Source organism: Camelus dromedarius, chromosome 13 (genome assembly GCF_036321535.1).
Source record: "Camelus dromedarius isolate mCamDro1 chromosome 13, mCamDro1.pat, whole genome shotgun sequence".
Classification (NCBI taxonomy): Eukaryota; Metazoa; Chordata; class Mammalia; order Artiodactyla; family Camelidae; genus Camelus; species Camelus dromedarius.
In genome coordinates, this window is record NC_087448.1 from 43,567,576 (window position 1) to 43,593,862 (window position 26,287).

Here is a 26,287-nt window from a genome sequence, read left to right on the forward strand (position 1 = left end):
AAATTTTAAGGGAGAAATTCATGTTAGACTTAAGGGAAAAACACTAGATGATTAAAATTACCGTAACATAAAGAGATTACATATAGAAAAGTAGGATAGTCTTCTCCAAATACCTACAGTAACAGAATATCCTTTTATTTGAAATATCCATGTATGGTCAGCTTAAGAAACAAGCATACATGTTATACAACTCTCACAGACCCTTTCCTGTCTTTTATTACCACTATTCACAATTTATTTCTCAACATAATACAAGGATCACTCATAAACTAAAACTCACTGAATGCAACTGCCAGGCAAGCTAAGCCCCAAAGCCAAATACTTGTGTAACAATGTTTTAAGTTTACCGGTTTTGCAGCCTCCACCCAATAACAGAGCGAAAGAAGCATAAACCACACCTCAAGTTGTATGCCTTTTCACTTTGAAAATACCAAGCAACATATAGGGGGAACAATACTTTCTTATACTAGTCTTTCCTATATTAGGATTGTTTTGAAGATTAAATGTTAACACATGTAAAGCATTCAGCATAATGAGTAAGCATTTAATGAATGTTTGCTATCATGTTTATTTTAGTGAATATAAAACATGCATATTTTGTTATCACCTGAACATGTATAACAAGTCAATAATACAACTAACAGTTCATAAAAACATAGACATTATTTTGAAGTCACTCAAAGGCTAAAATATTTAAATACACATGAGAAACAGTGTCTGTACGTGTAACAGTGTAACAAATTTTATGATATATCATGGTCCTTCATTTTTGGTTTTTCATCAATAAATTGTAAAATATAACTTAAACTAAAATGAGGCATTAATATAAAGCAGAATGAGCACAAGACTAAAATCCTAAACTGATTTACTGCATTCTGTAGTTAACTAATATGACCTGGAATACTGTTAGAAATTCTCTAAATCCAGTTAATTTATTCCTCTGTAAAATGGGAAATATATCACCAAGTTTATCTTCCAAAATTGTTGTCAGGCTAAAAAGAGACAAAATATTGCAAGTTTGCATAGCTTTTAAACTGCCATACACACATATAAGGAATGTTATTTCATTGTTCTTTCAGCAAGATGAAAATGACCTACCAAATCTTTAAACATTCTAAATTCAAAGTCAATTTTTCAGTTCTGCAGTGGCAAAATTTATTATTCACATGCCATTATATCAGGATCACTAGAATAACTAGGTCCAAAAAAACATTTATAGTTAATAAGAAATTATGCAGAAGTATTTAATCTGTAACACATGTATGCACACACAAAAAAAATTCCTGACTCTTTCTTCAAGCAAGTTCAGCAGCATATCTATTTGGTAAATCATTTTATAGTATATAGAATCTTAAAAGAAACTTTTTAATTATCTTTTTATATTTTTTACTATTACATAGTATTTAGTAATTTAAGACTGGGCAATCATTTAATTTTTTTCTGAAATAATTCAAGAATTTGAACACCAAACCACATGCTGGGTTTCAATGTTACCTCTTAATATTCTTACTTCTCATTCTACAGAGTAAAAAATTAAGAACCCTCCTTTCAACAAAAAAATTTATGCAGAAGAGAGTTACACAGCAGCTCTGAGACTTCTGTCTTTAGAAGGACCTACTTACAATGTTGTTCCTAAGCTGGCATCTGGATACTTGGGACTTGAACCATTTCCTAACTGATAATGTAATTCACTGCTTAAATTATTTGTATTAACATTGTGCCTTATGATAAACACCTGATTTTTGAGGGAGGAGTCTAGAATTCTGTTTCATGCTAGGCAGAGAGTACCTTCCTAGGCAACCCAATAAAAGCTAATAAATAAAAAATAATAGACTTCTCTAGGCAGAAAAACTGTATACACACTATCGCTTTGTTCACTGCTAGATAAAGGAACAAATTCAGTGTGTTTCCCCACAGGAGGAAGAGAGTATACGAAAGCTTGTACCTGGATTATTCTCCCAATATGTAGCAAGTTATATATAAGAATCATTAATGCAAGTCTTTCTCAATTAGTGATTAATATCCCATAATCACTCAAAAGTTAAAAAAAATTCAACAGAAATACTATAAATGCCTGATTTTATTTAAAGGTTATAAACTTGAAAAGGAGATTATTTGTCTGGTGTAGACTGCATCCTGATTTAAAGTATTTTTTTATCCTATTATATGGGCATGATAGCTTTGAATTGGAGTAGTCAACCATGTATTTTAGAGAAAATTATAAAGATAAATTAATTCACTAAGACAATGATCATCATGTACCTCTTATGTGCATAAGACAAATACTTCATCTTGATTTATTGTATTTAGTTCCATATCCAATTATAGATAGCTCAATGCTATTTACCTAGGTATATAAATAAGAGAAATAAGGGGTATATAAGGTATATAAATAAGAAAAATAAAGAACAGAAGATTGTCACAAAGCCTCTTTCCTATCACCTTTAGGACTTTTTTTTTTAATTGACAAAGAAATAAACTAGGGCTCTTTGTAACACTTTCTTAAAAATAAAATTCACTAATTTGGGTGCAAGTCAAAGAAAGTTAAAATATCTAGCAAATATTCCTATTTGTAGTCATAAATAACATGTATAATTTCTAACTAGTGCTTACTTTAAAATTTTTATAGTCTTTTGTTTATTAAAAACCTAAATACTTAGCTGAGAAGCAAAAAAAAATGAACTTGTTAGTCTTATTGAATAAAATTTCAAAACAGCTTAAAAAATGACATTTCAAAATATAAATTTTATCTGTTTAAACCCAAGTTTAATTATATAAATTTAAGTAATTTGAAAAGAAAGCTATATAGTTATATACTTATATTTTACATGTTATCAGAAGCCACTATTTCTGCTTTATGCTATACCTATTTTGATGTGATATAATAGATTTGTCACACAGTAACTCTCTTATGAATTTCACTGATTATGTATCATAATATATAAATTTGATTAATTATACATTGTGATTGTAAAGGTGATATGAAAAGAACTCTCACTGGGGTAACTGCAAGATTGAAAAAAGAATATTCATTTACTTACATCTATACATCAAACAATTTTCATAATTCTTCATAAAAATCCAAAAGCCAATCTCAATTATGGAAAAGATACAGCTATACAGATGAGAAGAGGGAAAGAGCTTGGAAAGCAACATACACTAAAACATTAACAGTAATTGTAAGTAACTTTGGTTTTCTTGTTTTACTTTTCTGTATTTTCTGAAGTATTTGTATTCTACAATATATACTACATTTATCAACAGGAAAAGTTACTTTGAAATAACAAATACAACTGTCAAGAAGCTATAAGCTAGCTAGAGTTTCTATGTAAATTAAATGGCAATTTGTTTTAATAAATATGATCAGTTTTTACTGCTATTATACAGCTATTGTAAATGTAATGAAATTCTATTGATCACTAGGTGAAAAAAAGTTTTTAATTGCAATTTTTTCCTTTTTCACTGGATTCTGTATAATAGATGTTAAAGAAATACATATTTCTAATAATTGGCTGCTGTGAGATTACCAAATTCAATAAATATCACTGCAACTTAAAATGGACAATAAAAATGAAAGATGTTCTCCACTTTACTCATCATAAAATCCAGTTTACTCTATTAGATGTTTTTAATGAATATAGCTTCCAGGTTAAACATGTTTATAAGTTAATAAATAAAACCTACATTGAGAGCAATCAGGATGATGTCATTTATATTGACTTTGTCAGGAGAACTTGTGCAAGCTTCAATGCCTTCATCTGAAAGATACCTGTTAAAATAAAATAAAGGGCTTAATATTTTCTAAAATCAAAGTTAACCAAAATTATCTTCAGTCTACACACAGTTTTGTTCTCTACTATAAAATGCTTCTACTACAAATACAAGGGAAAGAGTCCTGGATACTCCCTGTTTATTTACTATCTCTGAGAGAGCTGGATGGACAATGCATATTTTTCCTCTTTCACATCTTTAAAGGGATATTGTGTTAAAAAAAAAAAAGTAGCCATATGCTTTCTGAGAAAAGCTATTTAAACATCAATATACTTCTTAAGGAATGAATGAGCTACACTTTACTATTATACAAATACAATATCCAACTTAATTATTTGGTAATACAGTAAACTTTTACTTAGAAAATGAGATGTGCTGAAAGATAGAGCTGAAAACAACATAGTTTTAAATTTAGTCCAACAAAACTTTCCTCTGGGCTAGTTTCTCACATTATCTTCTCAAGCCCCCTCTCGCTAAGATAATGTTCCAAAGAATCCTTCAGTAAATACTATTGGCCCCAAGTGGTACAAAGACAGGCAACTTTTTCCTTATATCATTTAATTTTCCTGCCTCTTTTCAGTTTTTTTACTCATTGTCTTATTGCCTTTTGCTGTTTTATTGAGTCCAAACCAACCGTACATCTGTAGCAGACAATAATTAATTCAAGAGTAAAAAGATTATTGAACCCAAAGGGGGGAAAATGTCATCTCTACCAATTCATCCATGCCAGTAAGAATGAATGGATGGGAGGCGGAATAAACACTCCATAGTGACCGTGGAATACAAATGTCTGCCGTCAGCACAGATGGTTAAAACACTGCTTTAATTCAAAATGACTACGTTAATTTACTTATTACCCTGAAAACTTTTCACCATTCATAGCCACTGACTGTATCTGGCATTAATTATCTTACAAATTCAGTCTACAAATACTAATTAATTAACCCCCTATTTATGTGAAAAGCATTATGTGAAATCAGTAATAAGATTAGTAAAATGATGAAAAATAAATATCTTCCTTCAAGGAGTTTACAGTCTCACATAAAGAATAACACAATAAGTAAACAGCTATCACACAAGGCCAAAATAACTATAAACAGTATATTATGGGGGCTCAAAGTGGCTGGGGAATGGAAATGAGTACATAGAAAGGGAATAGTATGAGCAAAAAGACTTTTTAGAGGTAATAACCTGGAATATTCTAATTGGAAAATGGGGAAGGAATGGGAGGTCAGAATAGGTTGAGGCCAATTTTAGGAAGCAACAGTACGCAGAAGCAGTTAAACGCTGACTAACTACAAAAACAAAACTTTCAAAATTCCTACACAGTAGGGAAATAATATGCAACAACTAATAAAATACTTTGTTTTCTAGAAAGGTAACTCTTTAAAATTAAAAGATTATAGGATGTCAGATGAACTGAAAATGAACTTTAAAAATAATCAAAGTTTACCCTTCAATTTTGCAAAAGAAAAGAGTGCCCAAAGATGTTAACCCAAATTTGCTCCAACCTGCAAACTTAAGCTATGCAAAGGTAAAACAAAAATGCCTCCTGATTCCCAGTTCTGCAGTCTTTTCTTTACAACATACTATTTTTATTTATCAACAACTAATGCTAATATCAGGAATATTATTTTCTTCTCATAAACAACAGCCAACATCTATACAAGTCAATTTCTTAATCAACTAGACACTTTTACCAAAACACACAAAAAAGCACAACCTGACAAATTCAATCAGTGAGCTCCAAAATATATCCAACAAGAATAGGTCTCATTTTAAAGTAAAAGATCAGGGAACTATACTAACAAATTCAAAAATTGTTACAACAATAAATAAATACAAAATATAAAAAGGGTACATCTAACCTAACAAAAATTCTAAAGGCAGAAGATGTAAGGGGTGCCAATTTGACTTTATCCACGTATAAATCAAATACCATGTGATTTCTTCCAAACAATGCCTGTAAAAGGCCTCCCAAATATAAGAAATTATAAAATGTGGCTCAGTATCAATTTCAAGTTTTACAAGTCTCCCTTCCTCACCCTTCATATTTAAAAAAAATAAAAGGACTTGAGCCTCACAGCTTTACCCTGTAATTGTTAAGAAACAGGAGGCCTCCCCAGTAGCATCTTGGTGATTCTTCCGTCAATACTGGACCATTTTCACAGAACTGAATCTAAATTAACCACTACTTGGGAATGACAAATTAATCCTTTTGTTTTTGTAAACATTTAAGGCTCTAATATCATCAATGAATAAAACAAGTGATAAAAGTAAGGTATAATGCCCAAATTGGCTTCAGGATGCACCACGGTAATACAGTAACTGAAAGAACAAAACAACATTAAATTTACCAGCCTTAATGTGATCAATGGGAAAGAAAGGAACTGAAAATTGGAGCGGCATGCCAGATCTGATCCCTGTGCACATCCGCACGATGGACCTCAAGGGAAGAGAATTATCATCAGTTCCCATGTGCCATCTTTGAGCATGTAACTCCAAGGGCACTGACCCTAAAGGAAAAAACCAACCCCAGAAAGGTCTTATTTACTAAAACAGCCCCAAAAGCACACATTTTTTTTTTCTCCTCTAGTGGAGATTTTAAAACAGTAACATTATAAAACCATTACTATTCTGAACTAAAAATACATCTGAATACATTCTATTGACAAGCAAGTCACTAAAGGGGTACATTTCTGCATGACACTCACAGAATAGACTTACATTTCTCCCTAACTTTACCTTCAAATAATGCCATTTTAAAATCACAATTTAATAAATACTCATTTTTTAAAAAGATTTTAGGAAATATTTCCTCTTTTCATAAATAGAAGATATTAAAATTCTGTCTTCTCAGAGTCATTGAATTTGTAATCCTGAGCAACTCTTACCTCAGAAATAAAAGCTTTAAAATTAATTATTATCCACCAATCTGGGGGAGAGGTGGTTTCCTATCACACATAATGAATACATATTTAATAAGAAGGGTCTCACTAACAGAATCGTCTTCACCTCCTGTTCTCAAGTTCCTGGGGCATATAAAACAGACATGCCCAAACCACAGTTCAAGAATCTCAAGTAACAGAAAACTGTGCTAAAACAAGTACTACTGTTTCAATTATCACTTGCTAGATCCAAACAGTTGACTGCCATTACCAGTACGTGGATCCCTACCTGTAAGAGAAAAAAGTGCCAATTTTCCTTTGATCCATTCCTCCGAAAGTAAAAGCCTTGAGTCTAACAATTACTGAATGTGATGCTCTGATGTACAACGAGGAGGGCCGAGACAAACTGAACAGTACGTGCCCATCTAAAGGGGGCAGCTCCTGTGACTGACTACACGAGAACAGGTACAGTAGCTATTGTCAGATCCTCTCGTTTTTAGCTTTTAGTTTTTCGTAAAGCAATGTACAAGCCAAACGAAACAGGCGTCAGTCTGCATGTGACACACCCATTTTGTACTTACTAATCTATTAGTTTATTTCAGATACTGGCTTGTTTGCTCCTATACATTTTCAAGTTGTCTTTGACATGCTGGCTTGTGCCATAAGTGTCTCTCAAATGATATAATATCCGTGGCTGACATCCTTTCCAAGCAAAAGAGGAAAACAACTATGTCTTTTAGGTCACTTTATATGACTCTTGGAGAGCAACAAACATAACTATGTACATAAATAATGTTCTTACCAGAGTTGTCTACATCAAACTAAAAAGCGTCAAATCATTTACTTTGGCCTAATTATTTCACAAACTGCACATATGCCGAACTCATCCTTACCTCAGATTTTCTGACCATATATATTTTTTAGGGGCAGAAATGCTCTAACTGGCCAGAAGTACTAAAAAACTGCACTATTCATCCCCTCCACCTACCTCCACCTGTCCATGCAATGAATGTCCATTCTAGTCTAAACTGAAACCTGAATTCCTTAGATAACCTAAGACTGAACCTATTCCTGTACATACCAATTAGGCTGATGACACATGAAAAGTCTTTAAAATGCCAATGAGAAAACCAAGAGTGAAAACATTCTTCCTAAATGGACAGGGACTCAATTAAAAAATAAAGGACATATCTGGACAATGACTGGTACATGGTGGTCTTAAGTGTCTCCAAATAAAACTCAAATCAGATGGCCTCGTGGTTTTTCAGGTCCCTGATCTACATGTGATTATTTGCTACCACATAAAGATTACTAGCCCACATATGTTATCCAATACCAACATAGGAATTTGATAAATGAATCCCTGCTTAGCTACAAAGAAAATAATGATAACTAACTCTCAATTACTCAAGCTGACATCAAAATAAATAAAATGTAACAGAAAATTTCTAAAATCACTTAATTAAAAGGCATCTTTCATCTTAGCAAATATGGAAGTTGGCAACCAGGTGCAAATTCCCAAGATATTAAAAAATAATTTTTGAAGACTATCCAAATAAAGATCTCTCTACTCATTCTGCCTTTCCTGTTTCCATCCCCACAGTGTAAGTGAACTGTAACATGCCTGCCGAAAAGTTGGTTTTCACTATTATTCTTATAGGCTATACCCAGTCAGAGCTAATCGTCTCCTCTAGGGCAAAAGAAAACTGCTTATAAATTCCTATGTATGAATGTAATTTGGGAAAATAAGTATTTAACCACACTGAGCAATAAGATTAGTTAAGGTAACAGGCTAATAAGAATGTGGGCACAAAATCTGCTTCAAGTAACTAGTACAGACAAAATCAATATACTCAACATGATTTATAAACACATTGGGGGAGGGGGAGGCAGAGTCACCAACCAGAATATAAACTGGTGCACTACAGTAAGCTGAATGAATCTGTGGGATTCCATACCTAAATCTTTTTTAAGCATAGCAAGCGGGAGGATCAGATTTCTACTAGAAGTAATTCAAATGAGGGAGTCCTATGACAGCAAATGGCGGAAAATAAAAAAAAGAAGTCTTTTATTTCATTTTCCTAAAAAAAACAAGTACCACTTCTATTACTACCATTTTCTTTCCTTCTTTAGGTAAACTGGCCACCTTAGGCCAAAATGAATACCATAATCCTTATCCCAACAAGTACAATAAGGACTTGAATCAACACTAGCTTAAAATTTAATTTTCTCTATGATTTATTTATAAGTGGATCAGACAAAAATATGTATTATTTAAAGTACCTCTAAGTAACAAGCAATTAGTGTTGATCTTAATCCATATAGCAAACTATTTTCAATACAAGATTTATTTTATTCAAATATAAACTATCTCTAAAAATGCATCACTTTTCCAGTTTTTAGTTTTTAGGATTTCTTTGCATGCACAAACATATATTACTTCCACCATGTACCTAACCTATGATATTAAATTTTTTCCATACACCAGAAAATCTATCTTAATTTCTTCTACACTAACTATTCAAATTTTTACATCACAAAAATAAAAACACCAAAATCAAAGAAATCATCACTAAAACCTTAACATTTTAGTGCAAATGCTTCATAAAATTAACCTGCACAAAAACTGAAAGGATGAATATGCAATAAGTTTAAAAACATCTAGTTAGCACTCTAGAAGGATCTTTTTTCCTAAACAAATAACTTCTATAGGTATGATGTGATGTGCCTTGATATATACGTCATGATTAACCACCGTACTACTCAAACTTCAACATTTCAGTGGCCAGACAGAAATTTGGGGCCCAATATTAGACATAAAAATATGGAAATCAGAAAAAGGTAGAGGGATAATCCCTTATAAAGCATATATAATATAAAGTATTTTAAAGTGTTTAAATTCTGAAAAATTGAAAGCTAGGCTTGTTAGGCATTTCCTTTAAACTGAAGATGTATTAGAGCTAATTCTGAGGTGTACTACTTGAAAACACCACTAGATGACAACATTGCTTCACAAGTACAATGTTATCATCCTATTATTGGAAGCTAAGACTCCAAAGATATACTTAAACTGGCTTTAAAATAAAGGTTTCTAGCATTTTTTTCTTTTTTTGGTAGAGACCAGATGCATCAAAAATAAAATAAACTTATAATTCTAGAATTTGTGTTTGCTATAAAGATCACTCAGGATTTAAAAAAAAAACTCATTTAGGAGGCATTCAAGAGCTATCTCCTCGTATGAAAAAAAAATCGAAGTATATCAGAAGATAATTTTCTCTCCTATTCTCTCCTATGTTCATCCTTTGGAAATAAAGACTTATTAAAAGTATGCATAAATTATTAGAGATTAATGCTTTTTTTTTTGCTGTGGAATAGTTTAAATGAGTATTTTCAACATTAATTCAACAGTTGCTTTTCTCTGACATCAAAATAAATAAGCATGACAATTTTAATAACTATAAGAAGACAGATGACAATAAATTACAAGCTTCTATTTTTTATTATCCATTTTCAGATATTTAAGATACTTTTCCCATACATAAACCAACTGATGAAGACATTAGCCCTGGAATGCTTATTTGGTATTAAATAACTATTATAACAGCTATGAAAGTAAAAATTTATAAGTAATTGTTCTGAAATTCTATAACTGATATACTACAAAGAATAGTGGCAGTGCAAGAATGTTATTACTCATTTTTGTAAACCAAGCCTTCACATAACTTTTAAAGTATAAAATGAACACCTGGATATTTTTACTTTCATTGGAGGTTACAATTTATGTCCTTCCTCTAATTCAACATTTTCATACTTGAATTCTGAAAGAGAGCTGAAGTTATTTTTAAAAACTCATACTTTAAATATTGAGTTATCTGATATTTCTGTCATCTTTTCTTCAGCACAAAGGTGATAGCTATAAAACCATACATCAGCTAGAAAGACTCACTTCAGTCAGGACTGATGCCTTGTGCATGGACTACTGCAATACAGCAGCATGACTATTTGCCATGCCAAAAGCCTCCCAGGATTAACCCCAGGAGACCTCATACTTAGTTAAGTTCACATGAGAAATGTTATTTTAAAATGTAAGCTATATGATAACAAAAATAAGAAGGCATTTTATGAATAGCTTAGAAAGACTGTCATCTCATCTGTACTTTTTAGTGAGACAGAACTAGATGTAAGTCTCAGCCTCTCTCTTTAATACACGTGGGATCCAAAGCAATGTATTCAATCTTTCTATGCTTCACTTTCCTCCCCTATTAAAATAAAAGAAAGAAAAAAAAAAAAGGTCTATTTGGTTGTTCTATGGAAATACTGATCTATAGAGTTGATCTAGGAATAAATGAAACACCTAGCATATGCATGGTACAAAGTAGATGCTAAATAAATACTAGTTTTCTTTCTTCTTAAACACTGTACATTTTGTGTTTATTATGGAAAATATTTTCAAAACATAATGATCCTTAAAAATGTCTTCTTCTGAAACTAACACAATATTGTAAATTACGTATAGTTCAAATTTTTTATAAAGTCTTCTAGGTCATTAGAAGACAGGAAAAGAATGGTATTTGTCAATCAATAAAGGGAATTTCCTCAAAGGCTACAACTAATAGTCAAAGGTGTGCATATTTCTTTATTAGAAAGCCTACATTACATTATTTCCAACATGCTACTCATATGGAGCTCACTGAGAACAGAAGGAAGGTGCTAGCAAGATGAAAAGATTTTTATTATTTATTGAAATCTTCCAATTTTGCATATATGGATGACTATACAGTTTTTAACAATGTTATTCCATGAGATTGTGCAACTATTTCTGCCTCAAACAGAATTTTCAATGCAAAATGCACTGCCATCACTTTTGCCCAATCTGTCATTTATGTTAAAATTTAAAACAATGTCAATATACAGTCAGTAAGTAATAAGTTTAAAATTCTATAGCACAAGAAATTACAATTGTAGTATCTATTTTAAAATTAGACATTTTATAATTTACTCATAATTTATTTAAACTAATACCATTTATCCAAAACTTTGAAAATGAAAATCTACTACTTCAATTATCATAGGCAATTATGGCAAATACCTATTTGTATCCAGTATATGTAGCCATATATCTTACCACTTAACAGCATAATTCTCCAAAAATTAAAATGAAATGAAAATGGAAGAGGCCTAAAACCAAAAGCAGCAATCACTTAAATATGCTAAGTTAAGTAAGCAAATATAAATGAACTTTTTGCCAAGTGAAACAGCCACATATGTATATATCTTAGTTAATAAATATCAATTAATATTTCTAATTTTCATTTTTTAATGCATCTTAAATATAAAAAGCTTGGTGCTGCTTAAATTTTTGAAACTGAAATGCTGAAAATAAATTTAAAAGTTTAATTTTTTCAGCTTGGAAGACAATTTAAATGTATTCCCATATCTCTTGGCTGAATGGTGGTATCCCAAAAGATATGTTCATGTCAATCTCTGGGACCAGTGAATGTTACTCTATTTGGAAAAAATGGTCTTATAATTAAGTCACACATAATTAAGTTAAAGATCTTGAAATGATTATCCATGTGGACCCTAAATCCAATGACATGTGTTCATATAAGAGAAAGGCAGAGGGAGTTTTGAGACAGACACACTAAGGAAAGAGACACATTTGGACGCACAAACTGGAGTGATGAGGTCAAGCCAAGGAATGACAGCAACCACCAGAAAGCTAGAATAGGCAAGTTAATTGATTCTCCCCCAGACCCTCAGCACACACCTTGATTCCAGGCTTCTAACAGTGTTAGGTATATCCCTGTAGTACACAAACACATAAATTGTGGTGGAATTCAGAAGGAAACACTTATTTGATAAAAACAGACTCATATATATAAAAGTTTCTGCAAATCTTTTCATTTAAGAATCAATCATGGCCAACTTATATTTCAAAAGATAGATTTCCCTACTTTATTCTCTTCAGTAGTCACTGTCCCTCAGTATCTGAGGGGGATTGATTCTAGGACATCTGCAGAAACCAAAACCCACAGATGCTCAAGTCCCTTATATAAAATGGCATCTAGAAATAGAACTTTCAGGATATACTCATGATTTTATATTTATATATCAGTTTATTCATTCTCATGTATCCATGTGTGTGGACTACCCAGAAACAACACATGACGCATGTAATAGTTATATCTTCATTAATCTAATCATAAAGAAGCCTTGATATGACTTTTAATTTTAAAAGAGCAATAAAACATTGTTTAATATCTGGCATACTTAAATTAGAAACTGTTATAGAATAATAAAATCTCAATTTTAAAAAACTGCAGTAACACTGATTTATAACATTACATGTTTCATGCATACATTATATTCCTACTTCTGTATACCCTACAGCATGCCCACTGCCAAAAATTTAGCTTCCATCTGCCACTGTAAGTTGATCCCACCTGTTCCTTCCTCTCTGGTAACTACGAATCTGTCCTCTACATCTACATGTTTGTTTTTTTGGGGGTTTGGTTTGTTCATTTATTTGGGGAGGGGAAGTGTTTGTCTATTTTATATTCCACATAGGAATTAAATCTATACACTATTTACCTTTCTCCATCTGATTTATTTCACTTACCGTAGCACCCTCAAGGTCCACCCATATTGTCAGAAATGGCAAGATTTCATTCTTTTGCATGGCTGAGTAGTATGTCATTGTATATACATACCACATCTTGTCTACTCATTCATCCATTGATGGGCACTTAGGCTGTTTCCATGTCTTGGATATGGTGAATGATGCCATGATGAACCAAGGGGTACAATATCTTTTCAAATTACTGTTTTTGTAGTCTTTGGATAACCCAGAAGTGGAAAAACTGGATTAGTAATGTTGAGCACCTTTCCATGTGTCTGTTAGCCATCCATATGTCTTTGGAAAAGATATCTATTCAGCTCCCTGCCCAGTTTTCACTAAGGTTTTTTTTTTTTTTTCTTAATTGAGTTGTATGAGTTCTTTATATTTCTTTTTCACTGAAGTATATTTCACCTACAACACTATGTTAGTTCCATGAGCACAACACACTGGTCCAGTATTTCTATATGCTACAAAATAATCAAGATAAGTCAAGTTACCATCTTTCACCAGTTACCACAATATTTTTGACTATATTCCCCAAGCTATGTATTTCATCCCCATCACTCATTTATTTTCTAACTGGAAGTCTGTACTTATCAATCCATTTCACTTTTTTTGCCCAAACCCTCACATGCCCCTCCTCCAGCAACCACCAGTTTCTTCTCTGTATCTATGAGTCTGTTTCTTTCTTGTATTGTCTGTTTAATTTTCTAGGTATTTGTCTTTCTCTGTCTGACTGATTTCAGTTATCATAATACCAACGAAGTCCACCCATATTGTCACAAATGACAAGGCTTCATTCTCTTTTATGGTTGAGTAATATTCTATTGATTCTGTAAATCACATCTTTATCCACTCATCTACTGATGAACATTTATAATCCTTCCATATCCCAGATACTGTAAATAATGCTGGAATGAACGTAAGAGTGTACATATCTTTTCAAATTAGTGTTTTTTATTCTTCAGAAAAATACCTAGAAGTGGAATTGCTGGATTGTATGGTAATTCTATTTTTAATTTTTTGAGGAATCTCCATATTTTTTTCCATAGTAGTTATACCAACTTACATTCCCAACAACAGTGCATGAGAGTATAAGAGTATCCTTTTCTCCATATTCTCAGCAACACTTAATTGTTGTCTTTTTGATAACAGTCATTCTGACAGATGTGAGGTGATATTTCATCACAATTTTGATTTGCAATTTCCTGATAATTAGTGATGTTGAGCATATTTTCATGTGTCTGTTGGCCATCTGGATGTCTTCCTTGGAAAAAATGTCTATTCAGATCCTCTGCTTATATTTTATTCAGGATGTTTTTTTGATGTTGAGTTGTATGAATTCTTTGTATGTTTTGTATATGATGTTTGCAAATACATTCTTCCATTTGTAGGCTAGCTTTGCGTTTTGTTGACAGCTTCCTTCACTGTGCAAAAGCTATTTAGTTTGATGCAGTCCCATCTATTTATCTCTGCTTTTGCTTCTCTTGCCTGAGGAGACTAGTCTGAAAAAAATTTGCTAAGACCAACATCAAAGAGCATGCCTATGTTTTCTTCTAGGAGTTTTATGGTTTCAGGCCTTATGTGTAAGTCTTTAATCTATTTGAGTATATTTTTGCATGTCATATGAGAAACTAGTCCAGTTTGATTCTTCTGTATATGGCAGTTCAGTATTCCCAAAACCATTTATTGAAGAGGCTGTCTTTTCTCCAGTTTATATTCTTGCCTCCTTTGTAAAAAATCAATTGACTATGTAAGTGTGAGTTCATTTCTGGGCTTCTCTATTCTGTTCCATTGATCTGTATGTCTTGTTTTGTTCCAGTACCACACTGTTTTGATGACTGTAGCTTTGAAGCATAATTTGAATTCAGGGAGTGTGATATCTCCAGCTTTGTTCTTCATTTTTAAGATTGTTTTGGCTATTTGAGGTCTTTTCCATTTCCATACATATTTTAGAATTATTTGCTCTACTTCTATAAAAAATGTCATTGGTATTTTGATAGGGAATGCACTGAATCTGAACTGCTCTGGAGAATATGATCATTTTAAGAATATTAATTATTCAATCCATGAGCACAGTACATCTTTCCATTTGTGTCTTCTTCAATTTCTTTCATCAATGTCTTATAATTTTCTAAGTACAGATCTTTATTTTCTTGGTTAGATTTACTACGTTTCATTCTTTTTGATGCAATTGTAAATGTGATTTTTTTTTAATTTCTCTGGTAGTTTGTTGTTGGTGTATAAACACAACAGATTTCTGTATATTAATTTTGTAAACTGGAGCTTTACTAAGTTCATTGATAAGTTCTAATAGATTTTTGGTGGCATCTTTACAATTTGCAAGACAGTATCATGTCATCTGCAAACTATGATAATTTTATTTCTTCCTTTTCAATATAGACTCTTTTTATTTCCTTTTCTTGTCTGATTGCTGTGGCGAGAATTTCCAATACTATGTTGAATAAAAGTGGTGAGGGTTAGCATCCTTGTCTTTTTGTCTTTTCTAAGATCATTTCCTGATCTTAGAAAAAAAAAATGCTTTCAGCTTTTCACTGTTGAGTGTGATGTTAGCTGTGGCTTGTCACATATGGCTTTTATTATGTTGAGGTATGTTCCCTCTGTACCCACTTTGTTGAGAGTTTTTAAAATTAACAGAAGTTGAATTTTGTCAAAAGGTTTTTTTATGCACCTATGTAAATGATCATGTAATTTTTATTGTTCAATTTGTTACTATTGGATATATTACTTGATTTGCAGATAACTGAACCATCTTTGCATTCCTGTGATAAATCCCACTCAATCATGGTATATAAGCCTTTTACTGTGTTGTTGAATTCGATTTAATATTTTCTTGAAGATTTTTACATCTATGTTCATCAGTGATATAGGCCTGTAATTTGTGTGTGTGTGTGTGTGTGTGTGGTATCTCTCAGTGGTTATGGAATCAAGGTAATGGTGGCCTCATAGAATGAGTTCAAAAGTGTTCCTTCCTCTACAATTTTATGCAATAGTTTGAGAAGGGTAGGTGTTAATTCTTCTTTAAATGTTTGGTAGACTTCATCTGTGAAGGCAACTGGTCATGGGCTTCTGTTTGTTGGTAGAGTTTTCTGATTATTAATTCAATTTCACTACAGGTCTCTTTATTCTTCCTGATTCAGTCCTGGAAGATAAGACACTTCTAGAAATTTACCCAGTGCTTCTAGACTGTCCATTTTATTGTTGTTATCACTGTTCATAGTAATTTCTTTTGATCCATTGTATTCCTGTGGTATCAGCTATAACTTCTTTTTCATTTCTGATTTTGTTTACTTGGGCCCTCTCCTTTTTAACTTGATGAGTCTTGCTAAAGGTTTATCAATTTTGTTTATCTTTTCAAAACCAGCTCTTAGTTTCCTTGATCTTTTCTATTGTTTTTCAGTCTTGATTTCATTTATTTCTGTTCTGATCTTTAGGATTTCTTTCCTTCTACTAACTTTGGGTCTTGTTTGTTGTTCTTTTTCTAGTTCCTTTAGATGTAAGTTTGTTTGAGATTAGATTTTTTTTCCTGTTTCCTGAGGTAGTCTTGTATCATTATAAAATTCCTTCTTAGAACTGCTTTTGGGGTGTCCCATAGATTTTGAATTGTTGTGTTTCCATTTCATTTGTCTCGAGGCAATTTTTAATTTCCCCTTTGATTTCTTCAGTGACCCAGTGGTTGTTTAGTAGCATACTGTTTATCTTCCATATGTTTGTGTTTTTTGCAGGCTTTTTTTCTTGCAGTTGATTTATAGTCTCATACCACTGGTTGGAAAAAACGCTTCATATAATTCTTAAAATTTATTGAGGCTTGTTTTGTGGCTTAACATGTGATATATCCTGGAGAATGTTCCATGTGCACTGAAAGTAATGTTTATTCTGCTGCTTTTGGGTCGAATGATTTATATATAGGTAGGTAGGTAGGTCGGTAGATAGATAATATACTAACATAGATATAGATATATACCTCTGTTTCTATATCTATATATCTATATCTATATCTATATCTATATCTATATCTATATATAGAGATATAGATATCCCACCTGGTCTACTGTGTTATTTAAGGCCAATGTTTCTTTATTAATTTTGTCTGGATGATCTGTCCATTGATGTAAGTGGCGGTGTTAAAAGTCCCCTACTATTATTGTTACTGTCAATTTCTCCCTTTATTTTGCTAATATTTGCTTTATCAATTTAGGTGCATCTATATTGGTTACACAATTTGTAACTGTGCTATGTTCTTGTTGGACTGATCCATTTATCCTTATGTAATGTCCTTTTTGTCTCTTGTCAGTCTTTGTTTTAAAATCTATTTTGACTAATGTGAGTATTGCTACCACAGCTTTGTTTTCATTTCCATTTCCATGAAATACCTTTGTCCATACCCATACTTTCAGTGTGTCTTTACATCTTAAATGAGTCTCTTGTTGGCAGCATATATATGGGTCTCATTTTTTAGTTTTTGTGGTTTTTTTTAAAATCCATTCACCCACTCTATGTCTTTTGATTGGAGTATTTAGTCCATTTACATTTAAAGTAATTATTGGTAAGTATATCTTATTGCCATTTTGTTAATTATTTGGGTTTTTTTGTTGTTGTTGTTGCTGTTGTTTTCTTCTTCATTTGCTGTCTTCCCTTGTGATTTGATGACTATCTTTAGGATTAAGTTTGGGATTCCCTCCCTTTTTCACATGTATTTATTATAAATTTTTGGTTTGTGGTTACCATAAGGGTTTTCTATAACAAACTATGTATATATACATGATTATTTTAAGCTGATGATCTCTTAAGTTCAAACTCATTCTAACAACCCTGCATTTTTATTCCCCTCACCATGTTTAATGTTATGACATCATATTTTAAATTTTTTAGTTTCATGTACCCCTTAACTACTTATTGTGGATATAGATGGTTTTCCTACTTTTGTCTTTTAACCTTCCTACTAACTTTATGAGTGGTTGATATACTACCTTTATTGCATATTTGCCTTTACCAATGAGATTTTTTTCCTTTCATAATTTTCATATTTCTAGTGTGATCTTTTCTTTTCACTAATAAAGATCCTTTAACATTTTCTGTTAATGCCTGGTTAATGGTGTTGAACTCTTTTAGCTGTTACTTATCTATAAAACTCTTTATTGTTCCTCCAGATCTGAATGATAGCTCTGCCAGGTACATTATTCTTGGTTGTAGGTTTTTCCCTTTCATTATTCTAAATATATCATGCTACACCCTTCTGGTCTGTAAAGTTTCCACTGAAAAATCAGTTGATAGCTTTATGGGAGTTCCCTTTAACGTAAGTAGTTGCTTTTCCCTTGCTGCATTTAGGAGTCTCTCTTTATTCTTAACTTTTGCCACTTTAATTACAATGTGTCTTGTAGTCCTCTTTGAGTTGATCCTGTTTGACATTTTGTGCTTCCTGGACCTGAATACTGTTTCTTTTCTCAGGTTACGGAAGTTTTCAGCTATTATTTACTGAAATAAGTTCTCTGCCCCTTTCTCTCACTTTTCTCCTTCCAGGGTCCCTATAATGTTATTAGATGTTGATGTTGACCAAGAATTCTCTTAAACTATCCTCAGTTTTGTTTCTGTTTTAATTCTTTTTACCGTTTTTCTGCTCAGTTTGAATGATTTCCACTACTCCGTCTTCCAGTTTACTGATCTGTTCTTCTCTCTTACTTAATCTACTCTATTCTTCTTAGTGTGATTTTTTGTTTGTTTGTTTATCTCAGTTATTGTACTCTTCAGCTCTGGTTCTTTAAATTTTCTAACTCTGTTAAACTTTTCACTGTGTTATCCATTGTTCTCCTGCACATATTTATAATCATTACCTTGAACTCTTTATCAGGTAGATTGTTTAGCTTCCCTTGGCTTAGTTCTTCTTCTGGGGTTTTATCATGTTCCTTCACTTGGAACATTTTCCTCTGTCATCTCATTCTGCCTAATTCTCTGTTTTTATTTCTATGAATTCTGTAGGTCAGTTACATTTCCTAATCTTGGAGAAGTGGCCTTATGTAGAAGACATCTTATGGGGCTCAGCCACACACTCCCCTCTGGTCATCAGAGTTGTATGTTCTAGGGGTTTCCCCTGCATGACTTGTGTGGGCTCTTCTGTAGCATGGGGCCAATTACTGTGGATGTACTAATAGGTGGGGCTGACCACAAGCCTGATTGACTGCTTGGCCTTGCCTCTTGCAGATGCTGCCCACCTGCTGGTAGGCAAGACAAGGTCCCAGCACAGCTGGCAGTAGGGCCCAAGTAGTCTTGTGGCTGGTGCCAGAATACTGGATGGCCAAACCAAGTTCTGGTACAGTTGGCTGTAGGATTCAGGGGGCCTGGGGCTGGTGATGGCCTGCTGTTGGGTGGGGCTGGGTCCTGGGACAGCTGGTGCAGTCAGGGTTGATGCTGGCCCAGTAGGGACTGGGTTCCTGCACAGCTGGCTGTTCAGCTTGGGGCAGAGGGGGTCTCAGGACTAACTCTCAACATTCATAAGCACAAAGTTATCACCATTTTCCAATGAAAACATTTTTCTTACTTTAAAGTTGTACAATGATGATATTTAATTAAATAATATAAATAACTAAATATGTGTATTTCTATTTTAAGAAATGGTAGTAACAATCCTAAAATGAATAAAAGTCAGACTGGCAAGAGGTCAGGTTGTTTGGGAAAGTATTATTCTAAAAGCATGCATTCACATAAACTGTATGTGGACAAAACTACTTTGTGAATCCACTTTTTAAACTTTTATAATTCAGAAAAATCTGAAACCCATATTTTTGTAGTATATTCATCATGTAAGTGCAGGTAATTTTAAATAAAGACTCGAACTTTGTTATTTTATCTGTTTAAAAAATCTGATATTTCATTGACAATAGATATAGATGCAAATATATTTCTAGTGTGTATAATGGTGCTCATATGTCAATTAGGTCACAAGAATTTGGTCTTTTACATGGCCAAAAACTTTAACAAAGGATTTTTTTTTTTTTTTTTTTTTTTTGGTCTCCTTAAAGCTAATTCAGTCTCACGAATTCTTTTCTTCCTTCAGCAAATTTTTATTGGGACTTACTTGGCACCATAAGCAATTCAAATTAAAAGATCAGACTCACCTTCAAGAAGTCTACAGTACAGTGAACTGGTACACATGAAAACAAGAAGCTATAATAAAAAGAAGCAAAAATGTTCTAAGGTAACCTGTATGAATAAGATGAACTGGGCAGTTAAGTCTTCATGGAAAGATCAGAGTAGGCTCTAAGAAGGAAGTAGTATAATGGGTTGAGATTAAAAAGAACACAACCCTGCAACTAGGACACCAAATAAGTAATTCTCAGTTTTCCTTCTCATTGGCAACAAAACTATCAGTCATTTCTAAGAACGATAAACCTTGTATGACTGAAAAAAGCTCAGGGCTGTGAGATAGCTAAACAAATCGTAGTAGTCAAAAGTATATTCTATGTCCAAATTGTAGCATCAGAAATATATCTGTAACTGCAATGTTAAACTGGTGTATTGCATCATAAAGTCCGCAATAACTAAGAAAGGTATCAGCTGTGAATGTTACACCTTTCTCAACCGACAGCTTCCTTATTTGACAAATACGTAATTTCTTACACTCTCTGCCTTATTCAAGGAAGATCTTACTTATAATGGAGGCATATTAATACAACTTTAAGGCAGTTGATTATTATTCTACAAAATCCAGTGGTTAACCATTTGCTAAAATAACTATTCTCAAAATCAAATTAAGTTTGGCTACAAATTTTATTGATCTTTAAGAAAACCACAAGATAGGCTAATATAACATATTAAATGCTCTGAGGAGTCCTGAAATAAACAACCTGTTTTCTTTCTATTTTTTTTAATGCATAGTTAACTAGATAAGGGAACCTCACTTCCCATTTAGCATCCTCAGAACATGTTTTGTATTGGCATATTAGTATTTGAGGATTTAACACTATTTGTAATTCTAAAAGATTCAAAATAGTAATGTGTAATTTTGCTAAAACACAAATTTGAAGCACATCTGATGGATGGCTGCTTTGTGGAAATGAGTCAAAGAGCTTAGCCAGCCACCAGGTATCCACGTCTCAGTGCAGCTTTTCACAGCATTCTGCAGTGGTATTCACGGAGGATTTGGGCCACATCCTTCACTAATATCAACACCTACAGTAATCCCTTTAAACTGTATTGTAAGCACATGGCTATTTCTCTGTATTTCAAAATGAAAGTATTAAGTAACATAATATATAAATTAGGCCATATACATAATTAAACTCACGATGCCTTGGAGTGATAACAACAGCAGCTGACACTGCTTACTCTGTGCTCAGACTGGTCAAAGTGTACATTACTTAGTACATTACACTGGTCTAAATGCGTATTAACTTAGTTAATCCTAACAACTTTATGAGGTAGGTACTGTTATTATTAATTTTACAGATGAGGAACCTCAGGCACAGAGAACTTACTTAAGTTGCTCATGTACACACAGCTTACAAATGACAGAGCTGGCATGCTGACCCTAGGAGTCTGGCTCCAATCTATACTCTTGGTAATGACACTTGAACCCAGAGTTTTAAGACTCTGAAACCTGGATTCTGCACTAACTTACAGTGACCTGAGATAAGGAATCCACACTACTGTGCTTCAGGTTAGTCATATGTAAAATAAGAGAGCTGGAAGAGATCATCTTTAATGTCCCATATGGTCTGATTAAAGATTTCTGAAGTCATAATACATCTTATGTAGCTTCTAACAGCTACAGGTTCACCTTCCAGACCTGCTGATCCTTTTCCTCTGTTTCTTCAACTATTTCCTTGAAAGCACTTCATCATGCTACTATAACACTTGAATTTTAAGATTCAGGATAATACTGAGAGAAACTTTTCGTTTGAAAAATAATCCTTTCCTCAGATCTCTTTCTTTTTTTAACTACCACGTGGAATGTTTTTGGCTGCACACAACAGAAACTGGCCTGGGGGGAAGCAACACTGGAGGCTGACACCAATTGGAAAGCTACTGCATCAATCCAAATCAAAGATGATGATGGACTGGAATAGGGCAGTGACAAGGAGGGTATAGATTAGCAAAGGCAAGAGGCATTTAGAGACAAAAATCTGTAGTCCTTGGTGATTCAGGGGAAATGAGAGGCAGTGAGAATGGATGGTGAGAATGATTGGTGAGAAGCAGTTTTGGGAGAAGGATGATGAGTTCAGTTTGGGGCAGGTTTGATTTGATTTGTCTGCGAGTCAGCCAAGTGAAAATGTCCTGCAGGTGGCTGATGTTCAGGAGAGTAGTCTCAGCTGGAGATAAACAATGGAGAGTTATCAGCATGGAAACAGAGATTACGGCAATAAAATACTATGCAGCCCAGAGCAAGTATGTAAGTGAGAAGAGGCGAGGCTCTAGAACAGAAACTTCTGGCATGTACTACCATCTGCAATACCTATGCAATGTGTGAATAAGGGATGACAAGCAAAGGAAGGAGAACCAGTCAAGGCACCTACGAGGCACATAAGAAGGTGACTACACAAAAGTTAGCCCCCCGTCATCCATTCCAGCCTCATGCCCAGACATGTGAACACCTTGCCCTCACACAAACAAGTTACTCTGGACTACACTAAGTTACCACCTACTTCAAAACCATGTCATTCACCTTTACACTTTATTACTTTATTTTCCCCTTTCCCTTTACCTGAATTAAACACTTTCCTCACCCCATGTCCAACAAGTTTCTAGTCATTCCTCAAGATGCAGTTCGTAAGTCTCCTCCTCTCTTGACCTTTCTTAATCAGAATCAGACATCAACTGAACATTTTTCTCAGTCATTGCTCTATCACATTTTGTCAGTATGTTTTGTAACTTGTATAGAAGACTAGTCCTCTCCACTTTAGAGTTCCTCAAGATAAGGTATACTTAGCAACACGCTTGCCTCATTAGAAGTAGTTTTTTAAAAACCTGATAATTTGAACACATCTTGTGAAAGAGTATATGTAATGAAATAAATTTTAAATGAACTAGGTGATTTCTCTGAGCCTCCCTCTATTTATTATCTGTAAAATAAAGGTAACAGTACCTTCTACAATGGGTTAAGGTTGAAGAATAAATGTCATAACATGTGGCAAGTTCTTACTCCAGTGCCTGGCTCACAGAAGAATTTAATAAATGAACCTTGAAAAATAAATACACAAAATCAAGCCTGAGAAAGTCTGGCATCAAATTATACCATCTCTATGTAGCTGTCATTCAGTTTGCCTTTTCCCAGATGAATTCCAAAATGCTGAGGCCCGCCCTACTACAGAACTCTGTAAGGTATCCCATTATTAATTTCTTTATTCAGGGTGGAAGCTAGACACCTTTGTTGTGTTTCACTCACTTGACAGTCTCCCTGTCTCATGACATTTCAATTTGGGCCTTTAACCATCACTGGCATGAAACTTGTTGAAATTTTTAAATGTCAATTATTTAGTAGAGTAGAATATGGGTAGAGGATGGGTTTATATGTGAAACAAAAGAGGAGTGAGGAGAGGAGAGGCATGAGAGAAGGGGAAACAAGGTGGAGGAGGAAAATGGTCAACATTTTCTTGCCCTCCATCACTCAAAAGCAGACACTCAAACTCTGGCAACCAAATGTTTGCCCACATAAAACAGAAACAAAAACCAAAAAAAAGGAAAGAAACACGCACATACTGTTTTGTTGTTGTTTTAAGAAACTGAATGGTCTCTCTAGGAAGAGATAAGGTAGCAAGTATGAGTACCAGGTACCACAGAACAAATAAGCCCACCCCATTCTAGCATTACAGATCCTAAAGTGAGTTATTAAGTAATCCACTTAGTCAGAGCAAAGCCTGTCAGTCTAAAAGCCCCTCCCAGTGATACAGTTTTTCTCCTGGTTCATTGTAAAATGTTAACTAATAATCAAATACCATAGATAATTGGGGAAAGCCCATAACATGAAACAGAGACCAAGAATAACTAACAGGGGAAAAAATGGCACTAGAGGAAATAGAAATAATTCAGAAAGGAAGAGGATCTATGATTACTTCCCTCAGACAGAGTCAAGAATGAGAGCAAATAGAAGTAGACAATCATGAAAATTATTATAGCATCTATAAAAGAACAGGATATTATCCTATACATTAAAAATATTTACCAAGATCAAAAATCCAGTAGTAAGTTTGGAAAAAGCCAAAGAAATCTCTCAGGAAATAAAACAAAGAGAGGATTCAATGCAAACCCTACCAAAATACCAATGGCATTTTTCACAGAACTAGAACAAATAATTTTAAAGTTTGTATGTAAACAGAAAAGGCACCAAATAGCCAAAATAATCTTGAGAAAGAAGAACAGACCTGGAGGAATCATGCTCCCTGACTTCAGACTACACTACAAAGCCACAGTAATCAAAACAGTATGATCCTGGCACAAAAACAGACACATAGATCAATGGAACAGGATAGAGCCCAGAAATAAACCTACGCACTCATGGCCAATTAATCTACAACAAACAATGCAAGAATATACAATGGAGAAAAGACAGTCTCTTCAAAAAGTAGTGCTGGGAAAACTGGACAGCTACATGTAAAAGAATGAAATTAGAACATTTTTTAACACCGTATACAAAAATGAACTCAAAATGGATTAAAGATCTAAATGTAAGACCAGATACTATAAAACTCCTAGAGGAAAGCATAAGCAGAACAGTCTTTGACATAGAGAAACTGCAGCAATATTTTTTTGGATCTGTCTACCAAAGGAAATAAAAGCAAAAATAAACAAATGGGACCTAATTAAACTTAAAAGCTTTTGCACAGCAAAGGAAACCACCTACAAAACAAAAAGACCTACTGAATGAGAGAAAATATCTGCAAATGATATAACTGACAGTGGTCATAATGAGGTCAATCTCACTATTATGAACAGCTAGAACATAATGATCTTTCCCTATGGGTAAAATAAAGACTACATGACCATACTGTTTCCTATTCAGAACCTCCATGTCATGATTATCAAGAGATACATTCAAATGAATTTTACTTTGCTCAGTGATATTCCAGGGCAATGAGCCAGCTTTTGTTATTTCAAATTAAGAGGAGACCAAATCAATATTCTGCTTCAAGTGTACAAAACTTGTAATATTTAAGGAACTGTAAGAACAATTTTAAAAATTAAGTGGATGATCCATCAGTTATTAATTCCATGTTTTTTTTACTATTAAGAGAGAAAGTTCTAAAAAATTAGAAATATAGAAAAACACTGTGTTCCACAAAGCAGCATAAGACTATCTATCACTCTGAACCAAACACAACAATCTGGATAAACTACAAAATCACAGGTTTTTAAACCCATTTGAGAGCAGAGGCCACAGAGAGATTTATATGAACTAAACTCTAGAAAGTGGCAAGTCCTTCATAGGAGAAAAGAGACCCACAATTGTTCTATCTCTTCTAAAGAGAGGAATTTACCACACTTGGAGTAAAGAGAAATCAGCCAGACTTTCAACAAACATTTTACAGCCACATACAGTCTGGCTTCACAGGTTAAAATCCCAAGGATTTACAGCCACAAGCAAGTCTGTAATTAATAGCCAACTCCCACCCAGGTCTTCACCAAGTGTTCAAGCATTGTATGCCAAAAGTTAGGGTCCAGGTAGGGTGTGGAGGGGAGAAAGAAGAGAGAGAGAGAGAGAAGTTCATCAGAGGCACTCTAGGCTTTTAGCTACAGAAGGCTGAATCCAGATCAGGGCAACTGAGAAGTACCCTCTGAACACTTCAGGCTTTCAGATGCAAAAGACTATAAGCAGGACAGAGAAAGAACTTCGCATCTTCCCCAACCTTCCTCATTCCTGCATCTCTAGGCGCTCCAAGCTTTCAACTACAAGGAGTGAGACAAGAGCTGAAAGAAACGACTATAAGGCTCTCCAGGCTTTAACAGAGGACACGGGCAACAGGGCTTACAGGAGGCATAGAAAGTAGAACATGAA

General features: G+C 33.6%; 1 protein-coding gene across 2 annotated transcripts in view; it reads right to left on the reverse strand.

The window, feature by feature from the left end:
* Positions 1-26,287, reverse strand: part of TDRD3 (tudor domain containing 3) — a 150,679-nt gene that overhangs the window by 100,249 nt on the left and 24,143 nt on the right. For both annotated transcript variants that reach the window (XM_064493109.1, XM_064493108.1), the window contains exon 2: positions 3,685-3,769. In XM_064493109.1, coding sequence (XP_064349179.1) covers positions 3,685-3,769 — 85 coding nt within the window. The remainder of the gene's footprint in view (positions 1-3,684; positions 3,770-26,287) is intronic.